The sequence below is a fragment of the Danio rerio genome, chromosome 18 (genome assembly GCF_049306965.1).
Source record: "Danio rerio strain Tuebingen ecotype United States chromosome 18, GRCz12tu, whole genome shotgun sequence".
NCBI classification, from domain to species: domain Eukaryota; kingdom Metazoa; phylum Chordata; class Actinopteri; order Cypriniformes; family Danionidae; genus Danio; species Danio rerio.
Window position 1 is genome coordinate 10,180,014 of NC_133193.1, and position 26,474 is coordinate 10,206,487.

At 37.9% G+C, this 26,474-nt stretch overlaps 2 protein-coding genes across 13 annotated transcripts in view; one reads left to right on the forward strand and one right to left on the reverse strand.

Annotated features, from left to right (window-relative positions):
- The window catches only part of elapor2a (endosome-lysosome associated apoptosis and autophagy regulator family member 2a), a 106,394-nt gene that overhangs the window by 35,372 nt on the left and 44,548 nt on the right, over nucleotides 1-26,474 (forward strand). For 2 of the 11 annotated variants that reach the window (XM_073929292.1, XM_073929293.1), the window contains exon 22: nucleotides 3,901-3,984. The exons of 7 other annotated variants lie outside the window; for them this stretch is intronic. In XM_073929292.1, the coding sequence (XP_073785393.1) occupies nucleotides 3,901-3,903 (3 nt within the window). In that variant the 3' untranslated portion in view covers nucleotides 3,904-3,984. Of the gene's footprint in view, nucleotides 1-2,212; nucleotides 3,985-26,474 lie in introns of those variants that run through there. 2 more of the 11 variants (NM_001089407.2, XM_017351948.3) reach the window with 2 other exon arrangements.
- The window catches only part of grm3 (glutamate receptor, metabotropic 3), a 75,319-nt gene continuing 67,504 nt past the window's right edge, over nucleotides 18,660-26,474 (reverse strand). The window contains exons 5-6 of one of the 2 annotated variants that reach the window (XM_005159017.6): nucleotides 25,408-25,585; nucleotides 18,660-19,353 (exon numbers count right to left, since the gene is read on the reverse strand). In XM_005159017.6, the coding sequence (XP_005159074.1) occupies nucleotides 19,277-19,353; nucleotides 25,408-25,585 (255 nt within the window). In that variant the 3' untranslated portion in view covers nucleotides 18,660-19,276. 2 annotated transcript variants of the gene reach the window in all.

Here is a 26,474-nt window from a genome sequence, read left to right on the forward strand (position 1 = left end):
GTTGAGTGGCGAAAGAGTGAAGGGTTTGCATGAAAAGTGTAGTTTCAGTACGTGCTCAACAGCTGATTTTCACATATATTATGATATACAGTAAGACAATAATATGATTAGGTGTTTACCTGAGTTGTTTTTTGAATGATCCCATTTTACATGGTATAGCACATAATTCGATTAACGTCATTCCGTCATCGCACTATTCACATTTCGTCCATAGTTTCATGTAATTTTGGGCGTTTCATTTTTAATTTGTCAACTTTAACTGTAGTTTGGCACTTTCGCTTTCATTCAGGAACATTTTTATGCATGCCCGCAGTGACAAACAAGATATTGGATGCGAGTATGAACTGCCAGGAGAGTGTTGTTTTAATGGAGTTCGATAAAAAAAAAATACTTTGGCATTTCTCGGTCGATGCAAAGACTTGGTCGGGGCAGAGAATAGCATCAAACCGCTATGTGTGTATAGACTGTCCTGTCACAAAATGCGTCAAAAAATATACGCTGAAAATGATACGCTGTGAAAATCCTACACGACGGTAATGGTTGGATTAAGATGTTTACATTCGCAGAGCAGCATTTACAACGCATCTTTCAGCCCATAATAATGTAGTGATATTAACTAAATAATTTTGTCTTAGGTTTGTCTTTAAAAACTAAAGGCGCACTGCTGATGATACTAACTTTGTCTCTGAATAAACAAAAACAAAGACCACTGATCACACACTTACCAAATCCATAGAGACAGGACGATCAACACGAACTGGAACCGCATTTTTTTTTAAAAGAAGACAAGTAGCAAATCCGTATTTCACTATTTTTTTCACACATATTTTTGTTGTGTGTTAGCAAACCACTGTATTCCACTTACGTGGATCCACATACGAGCGATGCTTTCATCACGGGGAAATGGAAACAAAACCTTCATTGCAGCACATTTGTAAACACAACACTGACGACCCATGTCTCCTAACAATTCTTTTTCATTCACAAGTGTTGAGCGATATATGAAATTTTCAGATTGGCATATCGCCCCACTGTGAGATTGCTGATACACAATACTACCACATGGGGGTGCGTCAGTGTTGTTTATTTATATAGAATATATTACTTTTATATTTAACCATATCGAAACGTATTTAATAACCTTTCAGCTGATGTAAAAAAATGTATTTAATAACCTACTACATTTGCATCAAGTTTGATCTTGGATAATACAAATTGCTGCAAATCACAGCGCTCTTACGCCCCATTCACACGGGGCTTCAGCATCAACGCTTGACTGAAGGTGTGTCTGAAGTTGGGGCTAACGCAATCGTCATAGCAGCGTCAGCCAATGAAATTCAGCCAGCAATAGGCCACTGCCTAGCTGGTGTATTTGCATACAGCGATCTGATTGGCTGACGCTCCCGTCGGCGTTTAAAGTTGAGCTTGTCCCAACTTCTGCAGCGAGCAACGGCTCTAAAACGGCGCAGACAGATCCACAATGCAGTTAGGCAATGCCTGACGTCACCCATTCAAAGTGAATCGGAAGCATTGACGCTGACACCCAATGTGAAAGGGGCGTTACAGCTTAATAGACGCTGAGACCATCCATCCATCAAATATGTCATATTGTACTCGCTGGTACAGACAGCCAGTCTACACGCTGGTATTTACGCAATGATTTCATTGCCATGATGTAGCTTTAAAATTTCTTTTCAAACCCGGAAGAACGAATTTGCTCAAAACAACGGAACATTTTCATTTGTTCTGAAATATATGTATCCTATTAGTGTTTTTAGCAGCCTGGGAGATGTATATGACTGTCAAAAATGTGTTTTGGTGTTTTGTGACCCTTTAAAGTCATCCTTTCACGTATAGTGAGCACACTTTGAAAACTTTCTTTTACTATTATATGTCGGCAACTATGTTGTGTTACCAAACGAACATGTGAAAAACTCTTTAGCGCTCCTCAATCTCTGCTTTGCAGCTCGAGTCGCGGGTCATTTGTCTTTCTGTTTAACAGGCCCAGCTCACCTCAATGCGCTGTTTGATTTGCACACTGGTTGTCCTGGTAATGACAGTCCTTGGCCTTCGCAGGGCAGGCTTTTCAAAGCGAGGCGACCTTGACGCGGAGGCCGATTCTGCTGTCTGTTTGTGTACATTTGTTGCGCTCGCGTTCAATGATTTGCTCCTGTTTCAGCTGCGTTTTCAAAAACCGTGTTCCTGTTTCTAGGGCAACAAGATGAGCACTGAAGCCGTCCAGCTGAAATTCTCCAATACAGACAAGTCTGTGTGGGGATAAAAGACGAGCGGAGAGAAGGATGAATGGATGGAAGTTCCATATCACACGCAGTGGCCTTAAGAATACAAGGGCACAAGTGTCCGATGAAGAAACAGGGTTAAATTGACGCCTCAGGAACCTGCACGGACTTACTCGTTGAATATTTCTGTCACTATGCAGTTATGTATCATGGATGTGTGTATTTATGTACGTGTGTGTGTGCGCGTATGTGTACGTGTGTGTGTGTGTATATGTGTGTGTGTGTGCGCGTAGCAGATTATTTGTATGTATTCGTGTGTATGTGTCTATCTATGATTGTGTGTGTGTGTGTGTGTGTGTGTGTGTGTGTTTTGAGTGTGTGTGTTAGTGTGTGTATCAGATTGTATGTATGCATGTGTGTATGTGTGTATCCATGATTGTATGTGTGTGCGTATGTATATGTGTACGTTTATATTTATGTATGTATGTGTATGTATGCGTGTCTGTATGTAGTTTGTGTGTGTGTGTACGTATATATGCGTGTTGTGTGTTTGTTTGTGTACAGTATGTATGTTTGTGTATGTATGTGTGTGTACTGTATGTGTATATGAATGTGTGTGTGTGTGTTTATATCTATGATTGCGTTGTGTGTGCGTATGTGCGTGTCTGTATGTAGTTTGTCTATGTATGCACACATCTATGATTATGTATATGTGTGTGTGTGTGTGTGTGTGTGTGTGTGTGTGTGTGTGTATGTATGTGTGTATCTATGATTGTGCTTTTGCACGTCGGTGTATATGTATGTATGTGTGTGTGTGTGTGTGTGTGTCTGTATTTACATGTTTGTGTGTGCATCTATGATTGTGTTTGTATTTATGTATGTATGTATGTATGCATGCATGCATGCGTGTGAGTGTGTGTGCTTTCCTATTGTAAATCCGTGAAAATTTCCCTATCCCTCCAGCGCCTAGGAAGCTTTATAGAGCGTCAGGCACGACTTACATGAGTCCTGCTTGTCAGAGCAAATGTAGCCGAGGGTCAGGGTGAAACACACAAATACACCCAGACATTAAGCTTTACTGACAGACGCTTCCAATCCCGGCACTGGAAAACCATGTAAAGTGTGTTGTTTGAGCGAGGCCAAAATAGTGTGTGCGTTTCCTTTTACTTGAGTAACCTATTTGACTGTGACTGTGACGTTCCGAATGAAATAAGACATGATTAAAGTCTATGAATAAAGAGATTACGGCAAAGCAGGAGACATTTCTGCGCAGCTATTTTTATGATTTGTTTTTTTGTTTGACATACCTCTGTGTCATTTTCAAGACAAACACGGGAGATTAAGGAGAAACTGTTTTCCTCCAGAACATCGGAGGCAGACTGAGCTGATGAAACCTTTGCTGTCTAATTAATGAACCCACTGAACTGCCGGTGGGATTTAATTCATGAAGTTCTAAGACCTGTCAATATAAATTCTGGGGAAATCATCTGTTGAGGCTTGTATTGATTCTGGATCCAAGTGTAAACCTACAGTTGCTGTGCTGCTGGCATTTTGTTGTTCTGTTTGGTTCACTACTCCACTCTGGCGTGTTTAATAGGCACTATTATTATATCAGTAATTATTTGATTGATTTTGTTTTTTTGCATATTTTTTTTTACAGTGAAATCAACCAGCCGCTCTGTCCAACTGATGTCAATTACTGATATACTGTTATTGATGTGGGTAATAAAAATGTTATAAATGATTGTTTTTCGGTCTCAAATTTAATTTAATTTTTATTTTTTTGTATTTTATTAAGTTCAGTTTAGTTCATTTAAAATTTGAAGCACAATTACCTAAAATGCATCAAACACGCACTAGAATCAATATTTGACTTATAAAAATACTACTATATAACAGTAGAAAGCAAAGTAAAAACAATCATTAAAAACATCTAACACCATAAATTAAAGTTATCTATAACAAATTTAGCGCACAAGAAATAAAGGAGTTCATGATGTTTAGTTTTACTCCTGAGTATAGCAAATGTGTCACAGAGGAAGGTAAGATCACATTGGAGCCTTAGGCAGGTAACAGTGCAGTGATGATTAACTGCCATTGAATATTTTAACAAAAGTGTGTTTGGTGGCTTCCTCACGCCTTTCACCCAATCACAATAGCATCCGGAAAGTATTCATAGCGTTTCACTTTTTCCACATTTTTTTATGTTACAGTTTTATTTGGTAATTGTATTCAATTCATTTATTTCCTCAAAATTCTCCACACAATACCCCATAATGACAATGTGCGAAAAGATTTTTTTTTTTAAGTTGTTACAAATTTATAAAAAAAAAACTGAAAACTCACATGTACAGAAGTATTCACAGCCTTTGCTCAATACTTAGTTGATGCATCTTTGGCAGAAATTCCAGCCTCAAGTCCTTTTGAATACGATGCCACAAGCGTGGCACTCCTGTCTTTGGGAATTATATTTTTATATAATTATATTAAAAAAAAAATTCTCCAAATGTAACGCCAGGCATTCACTACAAACAGTTTAATTTTAGTCTCATCAGACTAGAGAATTTTGTTTCTTATAGTGTGAGAGTCCTTCTGATGCCTTTTGGCCAATTCCAGGTGGGGAGTGGCTTACTTCTGGCCACTCTACCATACCGGCCTGATTGGTGGATTGCTGCACAGATGGTTGTCCTTCTGTAAGGTTCTCTTCTGTCCACAGAAGAATGCTGGAGCTCAGACAGAGTGACCATCGGGTTATTGATCACCTCCATGACTAAGGCCCTTCTCTCCAGATCACTCAGCTTAGATGGCCGGCCAGCTCTAGGAAGAGTCCTGTTGGTTCCAAACATCTTCCACTTACAGATGATGGAGGCCACTGTGCTGTGAAACTTTCAGAGCAGCAGAAATTCTTATGTAACCTTCCCCAGCCTTGTGCCTCGAGACAATCCAGTCTTGGTGGTCTACAGACAATTCCTTTGTCTTCATGCTTGGTTTGTGCTTTGACATGCACTGTCAACCCTGGGAGCTTATATAAACAGGTGAATGCCTTTTCAAATCATGTCCAATCAACTGAATTTACCACAGGTGATCTCCAATTAAGCTGCAGAAACATCTCAAGAATGATCAGTGGAAACAGAATGTACCCGAGCTCAATTTAGAGCTTCACTGCAAAATCTGTCAATACTTATGTACATATGATTTTTCAGGTTTTTTATTTTTATTAAATTTTCAACAGTTTCAAAATAATATTTCACATTGTCATTATGGGATATTGTGTATAGAATTTTCGGGAAATTAATTTATTCCATTTTGGAATAATACTTTAACATAAAAAAAAAATAATAATGAAAAAGTGAATTTTTGGTTCTTGCCGAAAATATACTAGAGCAACATTATCACATGGTATTGTGCTCCAGGATCACATATACTATATATTCCCCTCAATAGCCATAGCTGTAGTGGTACTGAATTGCTGTTATTGTTTTAAACATGCCTAAAATGAGTTAGACAAGCTGAAGATTTTTCTGAATCTTTGTGTGTGTGTGTGTGTGTGTGTGTGTGTGTGTGTGTGTGTGTGTGTGTGTGTGTGTGTGTGTGTGTGTGTGTGCTGCACAGACAAAAAATAACTGCATAGATCAACATGACGGTGAGTAGATGATGACAGATCTGTCATTTGTGGGTGAAGTATTGCTTTAAGTAATGCTGCAGCAGTGTTGCAAAAGCTTTGTACGTTCCTCATTAGTTCTCGCTCTCTCTGAATGTCACATCTCACTATCTTTTATTCCGACTCTCACTCGTTCCCATGCCACCTCGTCTCTCAGGGCTTCAGAAATATTGTGGTTGTAGGTGGAGGAGGTCGTGTCTAACCTGGAAAAGTGCAGCGGTTCTGATATCTCTCATGAAAGCCTTGACTCCGTGCCACAGCCATTAGAATTCCACTGAGGACGGAGGAAGTGTGATGTGCACAATTCACCAAAAAAAAAAAAAAAAACTCCACTATCTCTATCCCTCAGCCATCACTTTACCGCTCTCATTCATGCTGTTCTCTCACCTGTCCTCTCTCGCTCTCTCTCTCTCTCTCTCTCTCTTAGACGAACTCATGTGGCTGATAAAAGGAAAGGGTTTTCAAAGGCTTCAGCACTTCAGCACTTCCGATGTATTATTCTGGCCAGAAAATCCCTGGCAAAAATTGCATTCCATTTTCCTCGCTCATAATCTCCGCTGCTTGGTCCTCTTTAGAAAGCCAGAAGCCAGCTGATTGGATGTCAGCAGAATAATTTAGTGGAAGAGAGAACACCCGGGGAAGTTATTTTATTGCAGTGAAGAAATGCTAACCTGCTTCGTCCTTGTAAGACATCTGAATCCATCACGGTCATGGTGACTGGAAAGTGTGGAGAAGGTGTGCTGGGGTGTTTTTGCATGTATGCTGTGCAACTTTATTAAGTATGCCTTGTGTTAGTGGGTTAGACCACTTTTCACCTTTGGAGCTCTTTGGAATCCTTGATTCTGATTCTGGTCAGTATCCACCCTCCAAGGTATGTTATTCCCAGAAAACCCTTGAAACTTAATAACACAGGCACTTGTGGGTACTTTGAATTCTTTTAACCATTAATTAATTAATTCATTCATTCATTCTTCAGCCTTCAGCTTAGTCCCTTAGGCACTTCCAGCCTCAACCCAGCACTGGAAAACACCCATCCACACACACACACTCATACACTACGGACAATTTAGCTTACCCAATTCACCTATAGGGCATGTCTTTGGACTGTTGGGGAAACTGGAGCACCCGTAGGAAACCTACGCAAACATGGGGAGAATTTGCAAACTCTGGGACTCAAACCAGCGACCTTCTTGCTGTGAGGCGATTGTGCTAACCAGTAAGCCATCGTGCCGCCACTCAATCAATACATTTACATCCATATTTATATTTCCATATTAAAATTTTTCTGTTACTCCATTGTTTTTGACTGTTTGGCACCATCTTGTGACTGAATAACACGTTAGTGTAAGCTCCATCATTTTAATTTAGAAATTTTTGTTTCAGTAACTTTTGTGCGTAAATAATTATATATTACAGCTTCAGAGCTATGTTTTGTGACTAATTTTACATTTTGTGGCAAGTAGCCATGTAATAAGCTAGATAAAATACAACCATGTGGTTGTTTTAGCAGAATTAAGCTTTTCGGCCTGCCAGTATTATGTGATGATAACTGCCTGTATGTACTTCACTCCTTACATGGCATAGTTTCAGCAAGTAATATTTTGTAAAGGAAATATTTTGCAAAGATTTTGGTTCATATTGATATAATAGCATGACTGCTACACATGATGGAAAACTCCCATTCTACCACTTGCCATAGATGTGCTCTATTGGATTTATCTGTTGACTCTGTAGGTCAGGGGTGCTCAATCCTGTTCCTGGAGATCTACCCTCCTGTACAGTTTAGCTCCTACCCTGATCAAACCCACCTCAACCAATTAATTAGGACCTGAAATCCACTTGATAATTACAGACAGGTGTGTTTGATAAGGGTTGCAACTGAAATCTGCAGGAAGGCAGATCTCCAGGAACAGGATTGGCCACCCCTGCTGTAGGTCATTTGAGTAGTAAACTCATAATCAAATTCAAGAAACCAGTTTGAAATTACTTGAGCTGTGTGGGATGGCATAAAATTGCCATCAAAATATGGATACTGTTTGATGGACATAGTCAGGACTAGTACTCGTGTCGGCTGTGGTGTTTATACAATACTCAGTTGGTACCCAAATGCGCAAAGTCGACACATTACACTGAAAACTAAATTTCAGGCCCTACCATTTGAATGATGCAGCAAAAATCAAGACTCATCAGACCAAGTTACCTTTTTCCAATCTTCAATTGTCCAGTGTTTGCTTCAGTTTGCTGCTCTTTTCTTACAGCAGTGCTTCTGGAGTGCTCTTCTGCTGCTGTAGCTCATCTGCTTCAAGGTTGGATGTGTTTTGTGTTCAGTAATGCTCTTCTACAGACCTTGGTTGTATCAAGTGGTCAAGATACTGTTGCATGTGCTCTATCAGAGTGCCAGAAGGTAAAATTTTATGAATTTTCACTTCATCAGTCATTTGGTCACTGGTCGTGTGAAGGGGGCTTTACTGCTGCGGCTGCTGAACGTGCTTAATTAAATAACTTAACATAATTAGGTTTTTGCATTACTGTAAAGGGTAGGTTTAGGGTTGGGTAGGTGTACATGTCAAAAAAACAAAACAAAAAAAAACACACACACACACACAATAGGTTATTGTATGGGGTAGGTTTAGAGTTGAAGGTGATATTAAAAAAATACAATAGGATGTAGAATACATCAAATTAATAAATCACAAGGCTAAGGATGTTTGAATAGCCTCCTAAAAACTGAAGTCCAACCCATTGCTCCAATCTCCATTTATCCTGAGTGTAGATTCAGTGTTTTTGAGTGTAGATTCAGGGTGATACAACAAACTCCAAATGAATAAGCAATGCACAATTCATCATATAATTTGTTTATTATGATGTAATAATGTCCTTTTTTATTGCACACTGCACCATGAGTACTGTTCTATTGCTTGTGTTCAAATCGAGAAGTTCAGTGCCTTCCTGTTGTACATGTCCCACATATGTGTACCTCTATGACAGATTTGAAGGAGTTTTTTATTTTTAAAGAAATCTAAACACAACCTTGTAATCATCCCAAGTTGTTTTTGATACATCCAACATACCTTTTCTCCAGTCACACATTCAGTATTTAGGATTAACAACAGTACTCTATTTACAAACAGATGTGACTGTAAATTGTCCTGTACATAAAACAGAAAAATAAATGGTCTCATTCCCAAACTCCCAATGCCACTTGGGGTCAGTTTTGTACGAAATTGAATGCCTCTCCTATATAGTTAAGACCTGTTCACACCAAAAATGGCAACCATAATAATCCCAATTATAAAGGAACTCCCTACTACAACTAATAAGGAATCTTATATGGGAACATTATTGTTAGAAACTACTTCAGAAAATGTATTCTGAGGTTCATTGCGCATTTAAAGAGGCAGACTAAACACTTGAATGCACATTTATTGTAAACATGTTTTCATCAGTTGGAATTTTTGGTGTGGACATGGTTTTATACATAACCATCGTGTTTAACTGTTTAATTTGATAATGCTTTCAGTAATACTGCAATACTCTCAGCTCTATTTAACACATTCTTACACACTTCCAAAAAAAAAAAAAAAAAACTGTATAAATGGGCACATTCCATATACAGGAGGCCTTCTCTTCAGGCATGCATGTATCCACATTAAAAGACTTATACTATTTTATTAATTTATTTATTACCTATTTGGCAACTACTGCTGTTGCCAGGACATTTAAAGGGATAGTTGACCCAAAAATTAATCATGTCATTACTTTCTCACCCCAATGCTAATTCAAACCTGCATGATCTTCTTTTATTATGATGACTCCAAAAGGGGATAGAATGAAGATTGTTGCAAGGTCTAAACTGAGGCCAGCTTGAATGAGTTATGGAAGCACACCTCACTCCCCAGGCCTCGAAATGTGAACTAGAGGCTAGTTAGTGTCCTTGTTGGCATGCTTGCCTCCAATGGCAGAGATGTTGATTTGCACTCCACCTGGAATTGGTAGATGCAGAACCTGAGGGGATACAGAGAGGCCGGTACCCATATGGGAGTGAGGCCTTGAGGTGCATTAAAGATGCCCCATGATGAAGATGGCTTTCTCACAGGAACTGTGCAAAATGAACCAGAGGGGTAACAGTATTGCCTGAATGGGAGTGAGGTTACAAAGTGCTTCAGAGGTGCCCCATTACTGAGACAGAGGTTTAAATCTTAGAGTTCTGTGAGTAGAACCAGAGAGATTAAATTGTTGCTGCATGAAAGTGTGACACAGGTGGTGTTTTAGATGTGCCTCATTCCATATGTACTGGTTCACATCCTAGTTCAAATGGTCGAATTAGTTTCAGTGAGACTGTTACAAGATAGAAGTGAGGATTAAAAATGTGCAACAGAGATCAACCATGTCTGATATACAGGTTTGAATCCCACTTATGTGCAAGTAGAATCAGAGGGTTTAAACCTGGATTCAATTGAGGCCTCATGAAGCATATTCTCCCATTCAAATCCTACTTTAAACGCTGTTTCTAGAATTGGAGGGGTTACAAAGGTGCTGTTACCCGAATGGGAGTGAGACCTCAAGAGGTGCATTACGCCCTGATCACACTGAACACTCTTTGCATTGAGAGGTGTATCTTTAGAAGGGTTTACTAATGGCCGTGAGCATTTTGCGCACTGTGTATACACCTCGCAAGTCTCGCGTTTTAACCATTGTGCCTGCAGTTGACAAAAGTCAACTCTTAGTGGAAAAAGCACACTACATCAGTCGTGTCTTTTTCATCCTCCAATCAAATGAAAACAGGGATGAGGTTTCTGTTGAGGTGACAGCAGGTCCTACAGAGACTTTTAAAGATGGAGGAGGGAATTGCAGTTGCTGATCTGGGTTATCCAGAGATGTACGTCTTCACAAATCTGGATTTTTACAATATTGTTCAATATATTTTTGGTGGCATGGTGATGCAGTAAGTAGCGCTGTTGCCTCACAGCAAGAGAGTCACTGGTTCGAGCCCTGGCTGGGTCAGTAATAATAATAATAATAATAATCATAATAATAATTCCTTACATTTATATAGCACTTTTCTGGGCACTCAAAGCGCTTTACACATAGGGGGTAATCTCCTTATCAACCTGGATGATGCGACGGCAGCCATTTTGCACCAGACCCCACTCCACACACCAGCTGATTTGTGGAGAGGAGACAGAGTGATGAAGTCAATTATGATATGGGGAGGGTTAGGAGACCATGATGGACAGAGGCCAGTGGGCAGAATTGGCCAGGATGCCGGGGTTAAACCCCTACTCTTTTCAGAGGACATCCTGGGATTTTTAATGACCACAGAGAGTTAGGACCTAGGTTTAACGTCTCATCTGAAAGACGGTGCTCACTGAGAGGTATAGAGTCCCCGTCACTATACTGGGGCATTAGGACCCACACAGATTGCAGGTTGGGCGCCCCCTGCTGGCCTCACTAACACCACTTCCGTCAGCGACCTAGCTTTCCCATGTGGTCTCCCATCCAGGTTTTGACCAGGCGCAGCCCTGGTTAGATTCAGTGGGCGACCATGTGAGAGTTGCAGAGAGCTAGCTGCCGGCTGTTGGCATCTCTTTGTGGAGTTTGCATGTTCTCCCTGTGTTCATGTGTTCTGGTTTCCCTCACTTGTCCAAAGACCTAAGTGAATTGGGTATGCTAAATTGTCCATAGTGTATGTGTGCATGTCCTGGTCCTGCAGGTTGGGGATTGAGTGGTGAGCTAACGACCCATCTCGTAAAAATGAGATGTCAGAAAATGCCAACATAGTGCGACTAAATATCATTGACCTGGAAGTAAGTAACAAAGTACTATATTTTAGTAAGGAACTAAGTAATATATTTCAATTCTAACAATGTCAACATCAGGGCTAGCGCACAATATGCAGCTGATCCAGTGGTTTCCTAGCAACATTAAAAGGACAGCGCACTTCTTTTTTTCTTGTTAACAAAAAGGCAGCGCGGTGCACCTCGTGTTCTCAGAATGGGAAATTGTATTCGGTGTGACTAACCCCTTAGAGGTGCTCCATACTGGAGTCACCAAGTCAAAACCTGCTTGGAGCAGTGTGAGTAGAACTGGTGGGGTGACCTAAACAACAACAGAACCACTGACCTTCAGTGTAATAAAAAAAGAAGGGATACTTTTAAAATATCTTCTTGAGTTTCAGAAAATAAAGCTGTGCAGGTTTGGCATGACATGATGGTGAGTAAATGATGACAGTTTAATTTTGGGTGAATTACTTCATTTTTCTATAAGAGTCTTGTCTTGTAGTTTTTTTCCCAATCCACCAAACATGCCCTTCAAATTCACGCGTGATTCTTGTAAAGTGTAAAGTAGTCACTCCTGTTAAAGGATGTGGTTGTCACTTTCTTTAACTACCAAAGTCTTTATAAACCATACCATATTTACTGTAGCACTCCAAACAGACATGATAAGCATTTCACACTGTGGTGTAAAGATTTCTGTCACATGAGCAGATCTCTGAAAGTTGGCTTTAAACTTCCTCCTCACGCAGTGACGCGTTTAGACACAGACGGCTGATTTTGCAGTAAGACCCTGGATCCTCACTCTGACTTGAATGAGATTGCTGCAGTGGGGTGAGGGAGGCTCGCTCTCCATTTGTGTTTCTGCGCAGACTGCAGTCTCGTCCCCCTCCTAAACCGTTTCTAAGCCACTCAGACGAAACCGCCACATTTGACTTTTTCTTCCCTCAAAAACATTCTTAAAGAGGCTAAGGCTGGAACGAGGACCTGTAGCAACTTATCGTGAGGAAAGAGGATGTGTGCAGATTTTTGGAGGGTGTCGTGTAAGCCTTGCCACAAAAGCACAGAGTTGCTGAGCATCGTGCTGGAGTTTATGGGGCAGCGAACTGCTTTACATAACCTCATGCTGTTTTTCTCCCTGCATGCACTTACTTATTAACTTTCTGTCCAGATTACATACAGACTGTTTCTGCTGCTACCCTTTGTTTTGTAGGTCGTGAATGGGTTTTATATAGTCTAAAATCCTGGTTAAAAGTGACCACCACAGTACTGGTTTCCAGGGCAATGCTATGCAGTTGCTTAGTTCTAAATGCAGTTGTTGTGAAAGATGTTGCGAAGATGCCTTTAAGATGCGACTGTGCAGCTGCTAAGGCATGTTGTAAGTTAATTGGGTGTATTTTAGTGGTTTCCAGAATGTTCATATTAATTTGCTAATATATTTTTAGTTGCTACACAGCATCTTATGGCTATGAAATTGCTAGGGTGTAGTGGATGTTTTCCAAGGCATTCCTCCTGCTTTTTCACCATGTTACTACAGTATGCCGTGGCTAGGGGTGTTGGTTGAGGTGTTTCCAGGGTGTTGCTAAGCAGTTGATATGTGGTTTTAGGCCCCGATCACACCAGATGTGTTTTTCAGGTCTGAAAATGCAAGGCACACTGCACTGCCTCTTAGAGCATGCAGCCACTCTAATGGTGCTGATTTGTACAGGTATGATTTTAATGTGGTGTTCTGTGTTGATTGTAGAGTTGTACGGTACTATTGATTTGATCTTGTGGTTTCTAAGGCATTGCTATGCAGTGGTTGAGTTTTTGACTTCAGGTCCTATAGTTTTCTGAATGTTTTATTTATTTATTTATTTGTTCAGATCTAGCAACTAGAATGTTTCTGAACATATTATTGTGTATTTACTATAGTTGGTGTTTTTTGTTACTCTGTAGAGGTATTGTTAGTGGTTTCCAGGGTGTTGCTATTCATTTGCTAATATATTTTTCAGAATTCTGCTTTGCAGTTGCTAGGCCAAGGTGGTATGAATTGTTTTTTAAACAATGTTATTAAGTAGCAGCTTGGCTTTCCCCCACATTTTATTATGCAACTGTTAGGCAGTTTTTCAGAGTGATCCATCTGCTTTTCCCTCTATTTTACTAGGGTATGTAGTTGTTAGCTAATGTGTTGTTGGGGGGTTTCTAGGGTGTTGCTAAGCAATTGATAAGTGGTTTCAGGCCCTGATCACACCATATGTGTTTTTCAGGTGTGAAAACGCAAGGCACACTGCACTGCCTTTTTACTGACTTTCTAAAAGAGCAGTGTCCTGCGCTTTTTATTTTACTATGGAACCACTCGAATATTCTTGGTGCTGGAGTGTATGACTTTGCTATGGTGTTCTGTGTTAATTTTAAAATTTTACAGTACAATTGATTTGGTCCTGTGGTTTCTAAGGCATTGCTATACCAGTGTTGAGGTGTTGATTTGGTCCTATAGATAATATGTTGTTGATCAGGTCCGAATTTTGCTTTTCAGTTTTTAGGCTGGGGTGTTAGGAGTTGTTTTTTAACAATGTTATCATGCAGCAGCTTGCCTTTCCATCCACATTTCATTATGCAGTTGCTAGGGAGTTGTGGGTGTTTTCCAGGGTGTTTCATCTGCGTCCCCCCTCCACTTAATTACAATATCCAGTTGCTAGTTGTTGGGAGTTTCCAGGGTGTTGCTAAGCAGTTGCTATGGTATGAGTTTTAAAAATGTACTGTACAATTGATGGGGTGTTATGGTTTCCAAGTCATGGTGGTGCTGTTGCTGTTTTCGAGCATGTTTATATGTGGGTCGGTGAGTGTTGATTTGCATTTGCTAGAAAGTATTTCTAGCATGTTGCTCTGTAGATCCTGTAGTTTTCTGAGTGGGTTTTTAATTATTATTGTATTATTTATAAATGTAATATTTACTATCTAGTGTCTGGGATGTTCTGGGATGTTTGTTTCCCACATATTGCTGTGTATTTGATAGAGTGCATTGATTTATTTAAATATGTTTTACATTACTGCAGTGGCTAAGGTGGTTTTCAGGGTGGTGCTTTGCAGCTGTTAAAATGGTTAGTTGATCAGTGTGAACAATTTCTATGCAATATTTCATTTCATTATTTTTATTTTTAAGATTGTTATTATTCAGTTACTTGGATGTTTTAATCAGTATTACTGAATGTCAAACATGGCTTGAATCCTTATACTTTAATTTATTTTTGGAACAGCATTTCATCAGGGTTATGGGTTTGTTGAAATCTCTAATTCCATTTTTCAGCTAGAGAAATGACTAATTTGTTGAAGAAAATCTGGGGGAGCAAATCATAAATATGGACTGCATATTGATTGTATGGTTTTGTAGTTATACTACATATTTTGTGTTCCTGTAATCAACTCCGTCTCCATTGGAAGACTAAAACTGATTTATGATTTATGTTTGTCCGTCATCTGATTGAATCATTCCTGCTGTGCACGCTCACCTCTCGGTACTGTTAACCCGACACACAAATGATTTCCTTTGCTGCCATGCCAATGAATTATGAATGCTGTAGCATTTCTTGGGTTACTGTTACATGTTTGTTTACTATGTCTCTTTATGATGGGCCACCAATGGGTGATCCTACAATGACATGAATACAGTCTGACACTTGCATTAGGTAACGCGATATTGTACAGAAATCTCTTGGGGCAGCACGACTGCCGCAAGCTAGTAACAAGCAAACAAACTTTTAACATTTTAACTCTCCGTACTGTAAATCGTCAGCTTGTCAAAGAAACCAAGCATCCCTCTCTCGAACCAACCGAAAAAACATAGAAATGTATAAAACCTCTGAAATGTAAAAAAAGACATCTGTAAAAAATGGCCCGGCCCCTTCCAGCCCAAAGACTCTGAGGAACCTCTCTTATTAAAACTATAGGACAAATGATAAGGCACAACAAGCCGATATTGAACAACAGAATACATTTTACATTCACTGCATCACAAAGCATTTCACACATCAAAAATGCAACCAATTATCAATAGCTTTCCACTGAAATGGTGCCGGTGCCAGAGTTTTCCCACAAAATATTCACTGTTTTCAGCAGTGGTGATGATAAGAAATGTTTCTTGAGCACCAAATCAGTGTATGGAATGATTTCTGAAGGATCCTATGACACTGAAGTCTGCCGTAATTATTCTGAAAATTCAACTTTTGCTATTATATAACATCATCCATGGGAAAACAGTCCTGAGCGTGTCAATGGGCAGTGGATTAAAGATTGAGCAATGTTCTAAGACCTCAATGTTTCATAAGGAGCCATGAGTAGTTGACAAATAGCCAGTAAATTATTATCTCTTTTTTTTGGTAAAACAATTTTTGATGAAAAGATTCTGATGTTTGAGAATTTATAATGGGTCATTTCTTTCACTTAGTTTTTTTTTTTTTTTTTACTATTGCCCTTATTCCTCAGGTACAAGCGGATATGGCCATTTGATTCTTTTTAGCTTGAGACTTCCCGTTCCATTCACTTCCATTCATTTCTTGATGTTAAAATCAGCTCTTTCTGCTGCTTGATGTTTTCTTATTATGTTATTCTACTTTGTCTGGATAGTCATGAACACTTGTTTATAGAGCAAGTAATTTGACTGTTTTCTGCTGTTTATTTAAGGGTGTAGGTTTGCTCTTGATATTGGTGGGGATGTACATCCCCAAAAAGGTTTTAAACGCATAATAATACAAGTACCACTTAATGAAGCACCTCCGGCTGCAAGTAAATTTACATGATTTTTCTGCAATTTGGCTCTGAGGAGGTATGAATATACAGAAATTTAGAGAGGCATGTGATGCAAGTTTTATCCCTGCTATATATTCTACGTGTCTATGGATTTAACCCTTTGAGCACATCTAGGTCATAAGGGTTGACAGAGCATTATTTTATTTTGAAGGCTTTTAAATTATGGGTGGGGACATTTCAGTAATTGGTGTATATTGGTGGAGACACCCTCCATCCATGTCCTTTCTAAGACCTTGCGTTTATTAATTCTAGTAATTTCTCCCATAGGCAACTTAATCGGAAGATCTAAAACAATCAAAAAACAAGCACATTTCCTCATTGAAGAATACAGTCAATACCGTAAAAATGTCCTATGGTGTGACGGAGCAAAATTTTTTTATTTTATTTAATTTTTATTTAAATTTTATTTATTTAATTTTTATTTAAAAAATAGGATTGTTTTCGCTATGACTTGTTAGACATTTTCAGTAAACAAGGTTGTTAAACCAAAGGTCAACAAAGCTTAACAATTTTATAGTGGTTACATAAAAGAAAAATGCATAAACAGTTCTGGGATAAAAACTTAACAGGTGCACATCATGGGCTTAACAGGGGGCTTCAGTCACATGATTTTGAATGGAAGTGAAGTTTCACACCCTAATTTTGAGAGGAGCACGTAATATGGTTGATAGCGGCTGGTCTCTCATCTTTAATCATTAGTAAACCAACCGAATTATTCCAAACTCACTATAAGTAGCCCATCTAGCATTTCTCCCTTATCTTCATTTTTTGATGAATCCCCCTCATCCTCCCCCTTTTCCTCCTTTACCAGGGGAAGCTCTTAAGAACAACATTTTTTTGTTTCCTCTTACATGGTCATTGACCAGGCGGGAGCCCTGGGCTTAATAATCTCCGAGCTCATGGGTCTCTCCTAGGACAACATGCCAAACCTGCTGCTGTTATTAGCAAGCAATATCTAAGTGTGAGCTCTTGAATTCAAGTTTTCAGTGGAATAGGCTGATTTGAAATCAACCTAAAGTGTCAGCACGTGATTTGATTGACTGCAGCTGGCCTCCCATCTACACTCATTAGTTAGTCAATCAGATCTATCCTAACTCACTATAAGTAGCCTAGCTAGATTTACTCCCTTATCTTCGTTTTCCAAAGAAACCCCCATCCACCCCTTTCTCCTCCTTTCCTCCTTTAAAAAAGGGGAGCTCTCGAGAACCACCTGATCTCGTACTCCCCTCACATGCTCTATGGACCTGGCGGGAGCCCTGGGCTCAACTATCTCCAAGCTCAGGGTTCTCTCCCGGGACAGCATGCCTAACCTGCTAACAGTTGTCAAGCAATATCTAAGTGTTAACTCTTGAAGACATATATGGATAGAGAAATGCCATTTACTAAAACAGCCACTTGTAAAATTAGGCCTGAGGTATTTATTAATGATTTTAGGATTTTACAAACTATCCTTGAGACAGTCACACCATAGGACAGTTTTGAGATTTAACTAGAAATTTTATTACAGCAGTTTTAATAAAAAGAGGTCCATGGAATATAAAGAAATGTTTAACCATTTACTGCATTTGAAATGATGACAGTACTAATTATATTCATTTTTGAATTAATTCAAAATGCAACGTCACATCATCTTTTTAATTCTCTTAATGCCAATAGCCATTGACTTGGATTGTCAAAAATCAAGCCCCACTATTTAAGCTAAAACAATCTCCTTTAATGCTCCACTGAAGAAAAAAGTCACCTAAATCTTGGATGACCTGAGGGTGAGTGAACAAACAGCCCAACCTGTTTGATTTGAAGTTAACTGTCCTTATAAAATGCCTTTGTGTTTCATCAAATTATCAAAGAATGTGACAACACTGGCAGCGGCACCATGATGGTGGAAAAGAAGGATATGTTGACTTTGCAAGATTCACAGTACCTTACATGCTCATCTTCAAGACTCTCTGTCCCTGAAAAATTCTAATAATCACAGGCAATGTAAACATTTATAACATGTGTGTATATATATATATATATATATATATATATATATATATATATATATAAATATATATATATATATATATATATATATATATATATATATATATATATATATATATATATATATATATATATATATATATATTTATACCATCTCAACACTGCATATATCTGTGTTGCAACATCAATCATCCGCAAACGAAGCTTATGAGATGCAGTCAATGTAATATGCTTTCAGGTGTCATGACAGTTTACTAAAAACGATGTTTTAACCTCTGGCATCAAGACACTGCCTGTGATGAGACGACGTGAAGTCACTCGATGGTTTTCCTCCTCTGGACCTCGCGAAGACTCTAATACTGTCGACTTGTGCTGTTAAAACCATCGGTTAAGATTCTGTACAAAATGTACAACATAGAAATACATAGAGTTTAGATTATTACAATGAGGCCTACAAAATAAAAACGACCACAAATTGTGTCCAGTATTGCAGGCGGAGCCGTCTCTATCAGTTTCTATCAACCATGGCCCAATCAGAAACTGCTTTGCGTCTTACATCATCACATCATGGCCGTTTACAACATACATAATAAAGCTATCAAAACAAAAGGTTCCAAAATCTTTCTATAAAGGATTTTTTTGTTCTTTTGTTTCTCTACAACAATGTCAGTTAATATTTACAACAAGCCCTAAAAATAATTTAATATTCATCGTAATCATACACGCTTTCTACACAATGTAGGCAGACCTAGTTCTTGGGCAGAGCACAATGTGTGCTGATTGGCTAACAGTCGCTAAGGAGGAGGAGTCTGGAGGAAGGGGCGGGGTCACAGAGAGGAGGTGGTGGAGTCGACGATCTCTCTCCCGTTGCAGACCGTTGGAACGTAGTGGGCACTCACAGATGCTTTGAAAAGAAACGGCAAAAGAGTAATTAGATGGATGTTAAAAAGTTATAGCATTTTATCTCATGCTTCTTTTTAAATTATTTACATAGAATTCTTTAAACAGACTTTTCAAAATGTAAATTACTGAAATATTTTCTTTGATTTGAGAAAACAAATTAATTTTTACATAATCGTGAAATAAATATTTTAGCTTACAAGACTGGTTACTCAAAAGTCTTATTCCGGCCATTTCAGTATTATTATTATTTTTTTAGACCTTATTTCACCTACTAACCTCGCAAATATTTTTTTTCTAAAAAAAATGGAAGCATGTACATCAATATTTCTTACATATCATTGTAGCACAGTTTGTGCTGAATACAAAAAAATACAAATACAAAAAATTCCATGTTGGCCAATACTATGTAATAAGTAGCTGAAATAAGCACAAATATCGGGGCATGTCAAAACAGGGGCCCCAAAATCACCACAGACCATACATATATAGTTTTTTTTATTAAAATAAATATCTAAATCAATATAGTAAATACTATTGTAATACAGTTAATGTTTTTTAGATTACCCATGTAAAAAAAATATACATTTATTAGTAAAATATCATAATAAGGTTGAATAAGTATGGTTAAATATTATTAACATACTACAAACAGTATTTGCCATGTTGACAGTAAATAATATTTAACTAGATATTTTCAAGACACTTCTATACTGCTTAAAGTGACATTTAAAGGCTTAACTAGTTTAATTAGGTTACTAGGCAGGTTAGGGTAGTTAGCCAGGTTATTGGATAACGATGGTTTGTTTTGTAGACTATCAAAACAATATATATAGCTTAAAAGGGCTAATAATATTGACCTTAAAAAATATATATATAATCAAAGGGGTGGTAAATAATTCTGACTTTAACTGTACATATATAAAGTACTCAGCATATATGAGGACACCCTCCACAAATCTCTCATTTACATTAATATATGTATTTACTGTACAGTAGATTAGTCAGTACTGAAGCCAAATCTGAAGGTTATCTAACAAAATAACTTATAATAATAGCTTAAATATTAGAAGGCCAAATTTATATGTTAGGGAAAAATATTAAATAACATTTTTAAAAACAGCAACAATCAAGAGAAACAAAAATATATATAGAAAACAATTGTTGAAATGTTGTAGTTTGTAATTTTTTTTGCAATATTTTGCATGAATTCAAATGTAGTATCTATTTCTAAAGATGTTCTGTGACTGAAAGCTAGTTGCATTGGAAAAAGTTTGTTTTGTCGTTAAATTGGAATCTGCACTAAAATTACAAAAACCTTTACAAAAATTCTATTGAAAACTAAAAAAAATATTATTAGTTTATTTAATTTAAAATTACTTATTTAAGAAAGATATTTGTAAATTTATAAATTAATCAAATTAAATGTAATTCAGAAGTATTTATTTTAGTATTTTAATTGTTTTATTTTATTGATATTGTATTTTTAACTAGTCAAGTAACAATAACATAGAATACCGTTGTCAAATATAACAAATATTATGAAGTTGTTAACAGTATTGCATTAACAAGCACGCGCGTTATGTAATAATATTACTTTTCTAAGTAAGATGTGAAGTAACGCATTTAAAAAAGTAAGTAATCATATTTGAGTTACTTTTTAAAAACTGTAACACGAGTTAGTTTTTAGTTTGATTAATTCGCTTTTAAAAAATACATTTCTCAATTAATTTAAGTGATCATCACTATGAATCATGCAGTCAATGAGAATGTATCCATTATTTTGGAACGCATGGAAGAAAAGGAAAAGGGGATTATCGTCTCTATGAACAATGATTTTACTTATGACAAAAAGTACAAAAGTAGCAAACACATGGCTTTAAACTTGCAATATTCTATATTCGGCATGTATAGCTCTGGGGTCAGAAAGCTCTCAGATACCTTTATCCCCAAATATTATTTCAAAGGTAAATGACTTTTTTTATGTTAATTGCAAGCCTCAGCTAGATAATAAAAAGTAACACAAAAGTAACTTAAAAGTAAGGTAAGGCCTTACTAGCCATAAAAAGTAACTGAGAAACTCAATATTGTCATGCATTACTTTCTAAAGTAACTTTCCACAACACTTTATTTGTTTCAATTTTACTAAATATTCATAAACTAAACTGTCAGGTTAAGACCTTTTAGAACATCTTTTAAAATCCAAATTGCTCATTTTGACATATAGTAGGCAGTACACATCATTTATCAAGCTATTCTGTGCATAATAATAATAAAAACAAATAAATACTACATGCAGTATGCAAGCTTTATACTGCAGCGATAATAACAGTTGTTAGAATGTGACAGAGAACACAGCCAGGGTTACATGTGGCCAACTTGACTTAAAAGGCAGCACAAACTTTTCAAAAAGTTCCCAGACATGCTTTCCCCCCGATTTGATTCTCCTCTCATCACCTTCCTCCCCCTGGTTTCTCTGCTAGCGAGTGACTGTATGTGATCTCTGCTCTGCTGTGTCTTCTCTTCTTTGCAGTGTCTGTCATGTTATTTATTAGATGGATAAAATGTAAATAAAGATGAAACTGTTTACCTGATCTGTTTTTGTGCTCGTGAATAATGCATCAGAGCAGAAGCGGGTTTCTGTGCACACATGGGCTTATTAGAACGGCCGCACTTTTCCTCTGGGCTCTTACACAACTGCTCTGTGTGACAATGCTGACATTAAAATCCTCTGTGTAAATTGGCATATCAAAGGGCTGTAATCACTGCAAACCGCCTGTGTAAGCACTGCAGAAAGTTCAGCATTGACATCCAGTTGGCCTTGCGTGTCACATGTATTCAGAGCACAAGTGAACTGCTTTGCAGGGTGTTTTTCAATTTGTGCTGTTTTCAGTGTTTTTTGCGACTCGTGCCATTATGGCTTGCAGTTTTGCATGCTTATGAAGCAAGTATGTAATATAGTTTATCATCACATTAGAGTCCCATTTTACCATAACCCTGAAGATGCAATGTGAAAGACACAGCCGTAATGGTGATGCATTGATGGTTGCTTAAGTGTTGTGAAAGGGTTGCTATGGCGTTGTAAGGTGATTGAGAGGTTGATTTGGCACTAGAATGCCATCTGAAATGTTCAATTCTATAAATAAACCCTATTTACATACACTACCTGGCAAAAGTCTTGTCGTCAATCTCAGTTGTAAGAGCAACAAATAGTAACTTGATTTGTAGTTGATCATTTGGAAAAGTGGCAGAAGGTAGATTTTTCTGATGAATCCTCTGCTGAGCTGCTTCCCAATCATCACAAACACTGCAGAAGATGTATGGGAACCAGCATGGATCCAAGATTCTCACAGAAATCAGTCAAGTTTAGTGAAGGAAAAAGGGCGAAGGGGTTACATTCAGTATGAGGGCGTGCGAGAGATCTACAGAGTGGATGGCAACATCAACAGCCTGAGGTATCAAGACATTCTGTGCTGCCCGTTACATTACAAACCACAGAAGAGGGCAAATTCTTCAGCAGGATAGCGCTCCTTCTCATACTTCAGCCTCTACATCTAGCCCTTGAAAGCAAAGGAGATCAAGGTGCTCAAGGATTGGCCAGCCCAGTCACCAGATTTAAACATTATTGAGCGAAAGATGAAGTAGGAGGCATTAAAGATGAATCCAAAAAATCTTGATGAACTCTGAGAGTCCTGCAAGAACGCTTTCTTTGCCATTCCATATGACTTTATTAAGTTATTTGAGTCATTGCAGAGATGTATGGATGCAGTCCTCCAAGCTCATGGGAGTCATACACAATATTCATTCTTTTTCCACTGCACCATGACTTTATATTTTATACTGGACATTATTTCTGTTAAGTTACAAGACTTTTGTCTAAGCAAAGTCAGACCTTACTGTCCTAATTAAATAATTAAAAATAATATCATATTTTATTTTGGTGAAATGAGTGTAATCTAGAGGCCTTTGCCTTTCATGTAAGCCACTTCTGATACCAAATGATCAACTAGACGTCAAGTTATTATTTGTTGTTCCTATAACTTGGATAGGGGACAAGACTTTAGTCATGTAGTTTAGATTCCATCCAATATTGTATCTATCAATTTATTTATTATTCAAACTATACCGCTCTCTAGTCAACATTCACTGTTCTCTTGTTCCATGCATCCATTCGTCCATCCATTCAACCATTTTTCTTTTTACCCATCCATCTATCCATCTGTTGATACATCTGTCAAGTGTTGTTTCCATCTATCTATATTTTTTATCCAATTGTTATTCTTATTCATCAGTCTCTATTTGGTTCTTTCCCATCATCCAATTATGCATCCAAGTACCTGTACTTCCGTCAGTTGTTGTTTCCATCTATCTATGTTTCTTTTTTATCCATTTTTTATTTTTATTCATTAATCTCTGTTTGGTTTTTTCCCTTCATCCGTTTACACAGCCATCTATCCATTTGCTGATCTTATATTCGTACATTCCTCATCTATTCATCTTTTCTTCTATCCATCCATCCATCCATCCATTATTTGCATGTTTATAATGGGAAACATGAAAAACTTGTTCGCTTCAATAGTGATTTCCATTCATTCATTTTTCTTTGGTTCTTTTAATCCATCCATCTGCTGTTTTTTCTTCCCCCTTCTATCCATCATCTATACATCCATTCATCTACTGTTCTTTTCTGCCATCCATCCATCTATTGACCAATGTATCAATTTAGAAAATAAAATAGATATCTATTCATCAATCCCAATTTTTTCCATCCATCATCCATCCATCCATCCATCCATCCATCCATCCATCCATCCATCTATTTACCAATGTATCAATTTAGAAAATGAAATAGATATCTATTCATCAGTCTCTATTTTTTCCATCCATCCATCCATCCATCCATACATCCATCCATCCATCTATTGACCAATGTATCAATCTAGAAAGTAAAATAGATATCTATTCATCAGTCCCTATTTTTTCCATCCATCCATCATCCATCCATCCATCCATCTATTGACCAATGTATCAATCTAGAAAGTAAAATAGATATCTATTCATCAGTCCCTATTTTTTCCATCCATCCATCATCCATCCATCCATCCATCTATTGACCAATGTATCAATCTAGAAAGTAAAATAGATATCTATTCATCAGTCTCTATTTTTTTCCCATCCATCCATCCATCCATCCATCCATCCATCTATTTATCAATGTATCAATTTAGAAAGTAAAATAGATATCTATTCATCAGTCTCTATTTTTTCCATCCATCCATCCATCCATCCATCCATCCATCCATCCATCCATCCATCCATCCATCCATCCATCCATCCATCCATCCATCCATCCATCCATCCATCCATCCATCCATCATCCATCCATCCATGCATCCATAAATATTTTCTTCCATACATTCATCCATCCATCCATCCATCCATCCATCCATCCATCCATCCATCCATCCATCCATCTATTGATCCATTTATCCATTTAAAAGGTAAGATAGATATCCATTCATCAGTCTCTATTTGGTTCTTTCCATCCATCCATCTATCCATCCAACCATTCATATTATTCATTATTTGTATATTTATAGTGGAAACATGAAAAACTCTTTCGCTTCATTAGTTATTTCCATTTACCAGTTTCTTTGGTTTTTTCAATCCATCTATCTGCTGTTCTTTTCTTTCACCTTTCTACCATCCATCAATCATATGATTAATATAATTTGTATATTTATAGTGGGAAACAAATGAACAACTATTTCTTTTTCTTTGGTACTTTCCATCCATCCATTCATCCATCCATCCATCTACAGTTCTTTTCTTCCATCCATCCATCCATCCATCCATCCATCCATCCATCCATCCATCCATCCATCCATCCATCCATCCATCCATCCATCCATCCATCCATCCATCCACTGTTATTTTCTTCCATCCGTCTATTCATCAAAACATCAATACATTTTGAACACTTTTTTTCACTTTTTTCAAAATTCACTTTTTAAATCTTTATATCTAATTTATCTGTTTGTTTGACTGTAGATCTCACCATGGGACGCATAGCTAGTTGCTGGCCCGCTCACGCTGAACCGGTTCATGTTTAACCGATGACTGGTGACGTTCTTCTGAGGCTGGAACATGATGATGTGGACCTTGGGGGCAAACATGCAGCCCAACACCACAAATCCGCTCAGACTAACAGATATACACATGGTTGTGGTTTGAACCTGAGAAAGAGAGACAGAGAGAAAAACACAATTCATTTCTTATCCTTCATTGTCTCTACAGTGACTCCCATTCATTCCGATAATCAGAAGCTATTAGTCGTAACTATCAAGATCCCCTTGGCTAATAAAGAGGTAGAGCAAGGGGGTATAATAACAGTGACATTTAGCGAAGTGCTGCGTAAATAGCATTTGATTAGAAGTAGCTGAATGTCTCCCATTAGGAACGTAATTTTCCTCCCTCTAGTTTTAGATCTTCATGTTGCTCCCTATGGTCCCCCGTCAAGGCACGCTGCTGTGAGCCAATGGATAAGAGGACAGATATAACGCTAAACAGAACAGGAATATCTCAACCCCAAGGGAACCTAGACCTTTACAAACAACTCAAGGATGATCCGCTTAAAGCATGATTTCACAGAGAGCCAAATTAACCGTGTGATCAGTTTCAGACCTTTATCCCATTATGCTTTATCGTCAGGTTTAAATAAGTTTCCCGTGTGTATGCACATGTACTGATAAAAATATGCAGACTGATAAGCTTTTCTATTAGTCTTGCTCATATATTTCTGCAATGGAATCAGTGTGAGCCATCTACAAAGCTGTCCTTATTCAATTGTGTTCTGCTTGGTTGGTTCGTGGCTCTGCAAGCGTTTCACTTGGGTTTCTATATCTTTCCACTATCCTGCGGTTCTACAGGCATCAGCATTCTGAGCGAGTGGTCTCTGAGGGCCGGGTCTCTTGAGCAAAGAGCCTCTGTTCGCACTTCATTGACTGTGGCCTGGTAAGACTCATTTTCGTCACTCTCCCGGCAAGAATTCCTCCTTGCGTCAGCGGGCCATGTATGTGCCTCTAACCAGTCTGGTCCTACAGCGCTGTTTGAGTACTTCAGCTT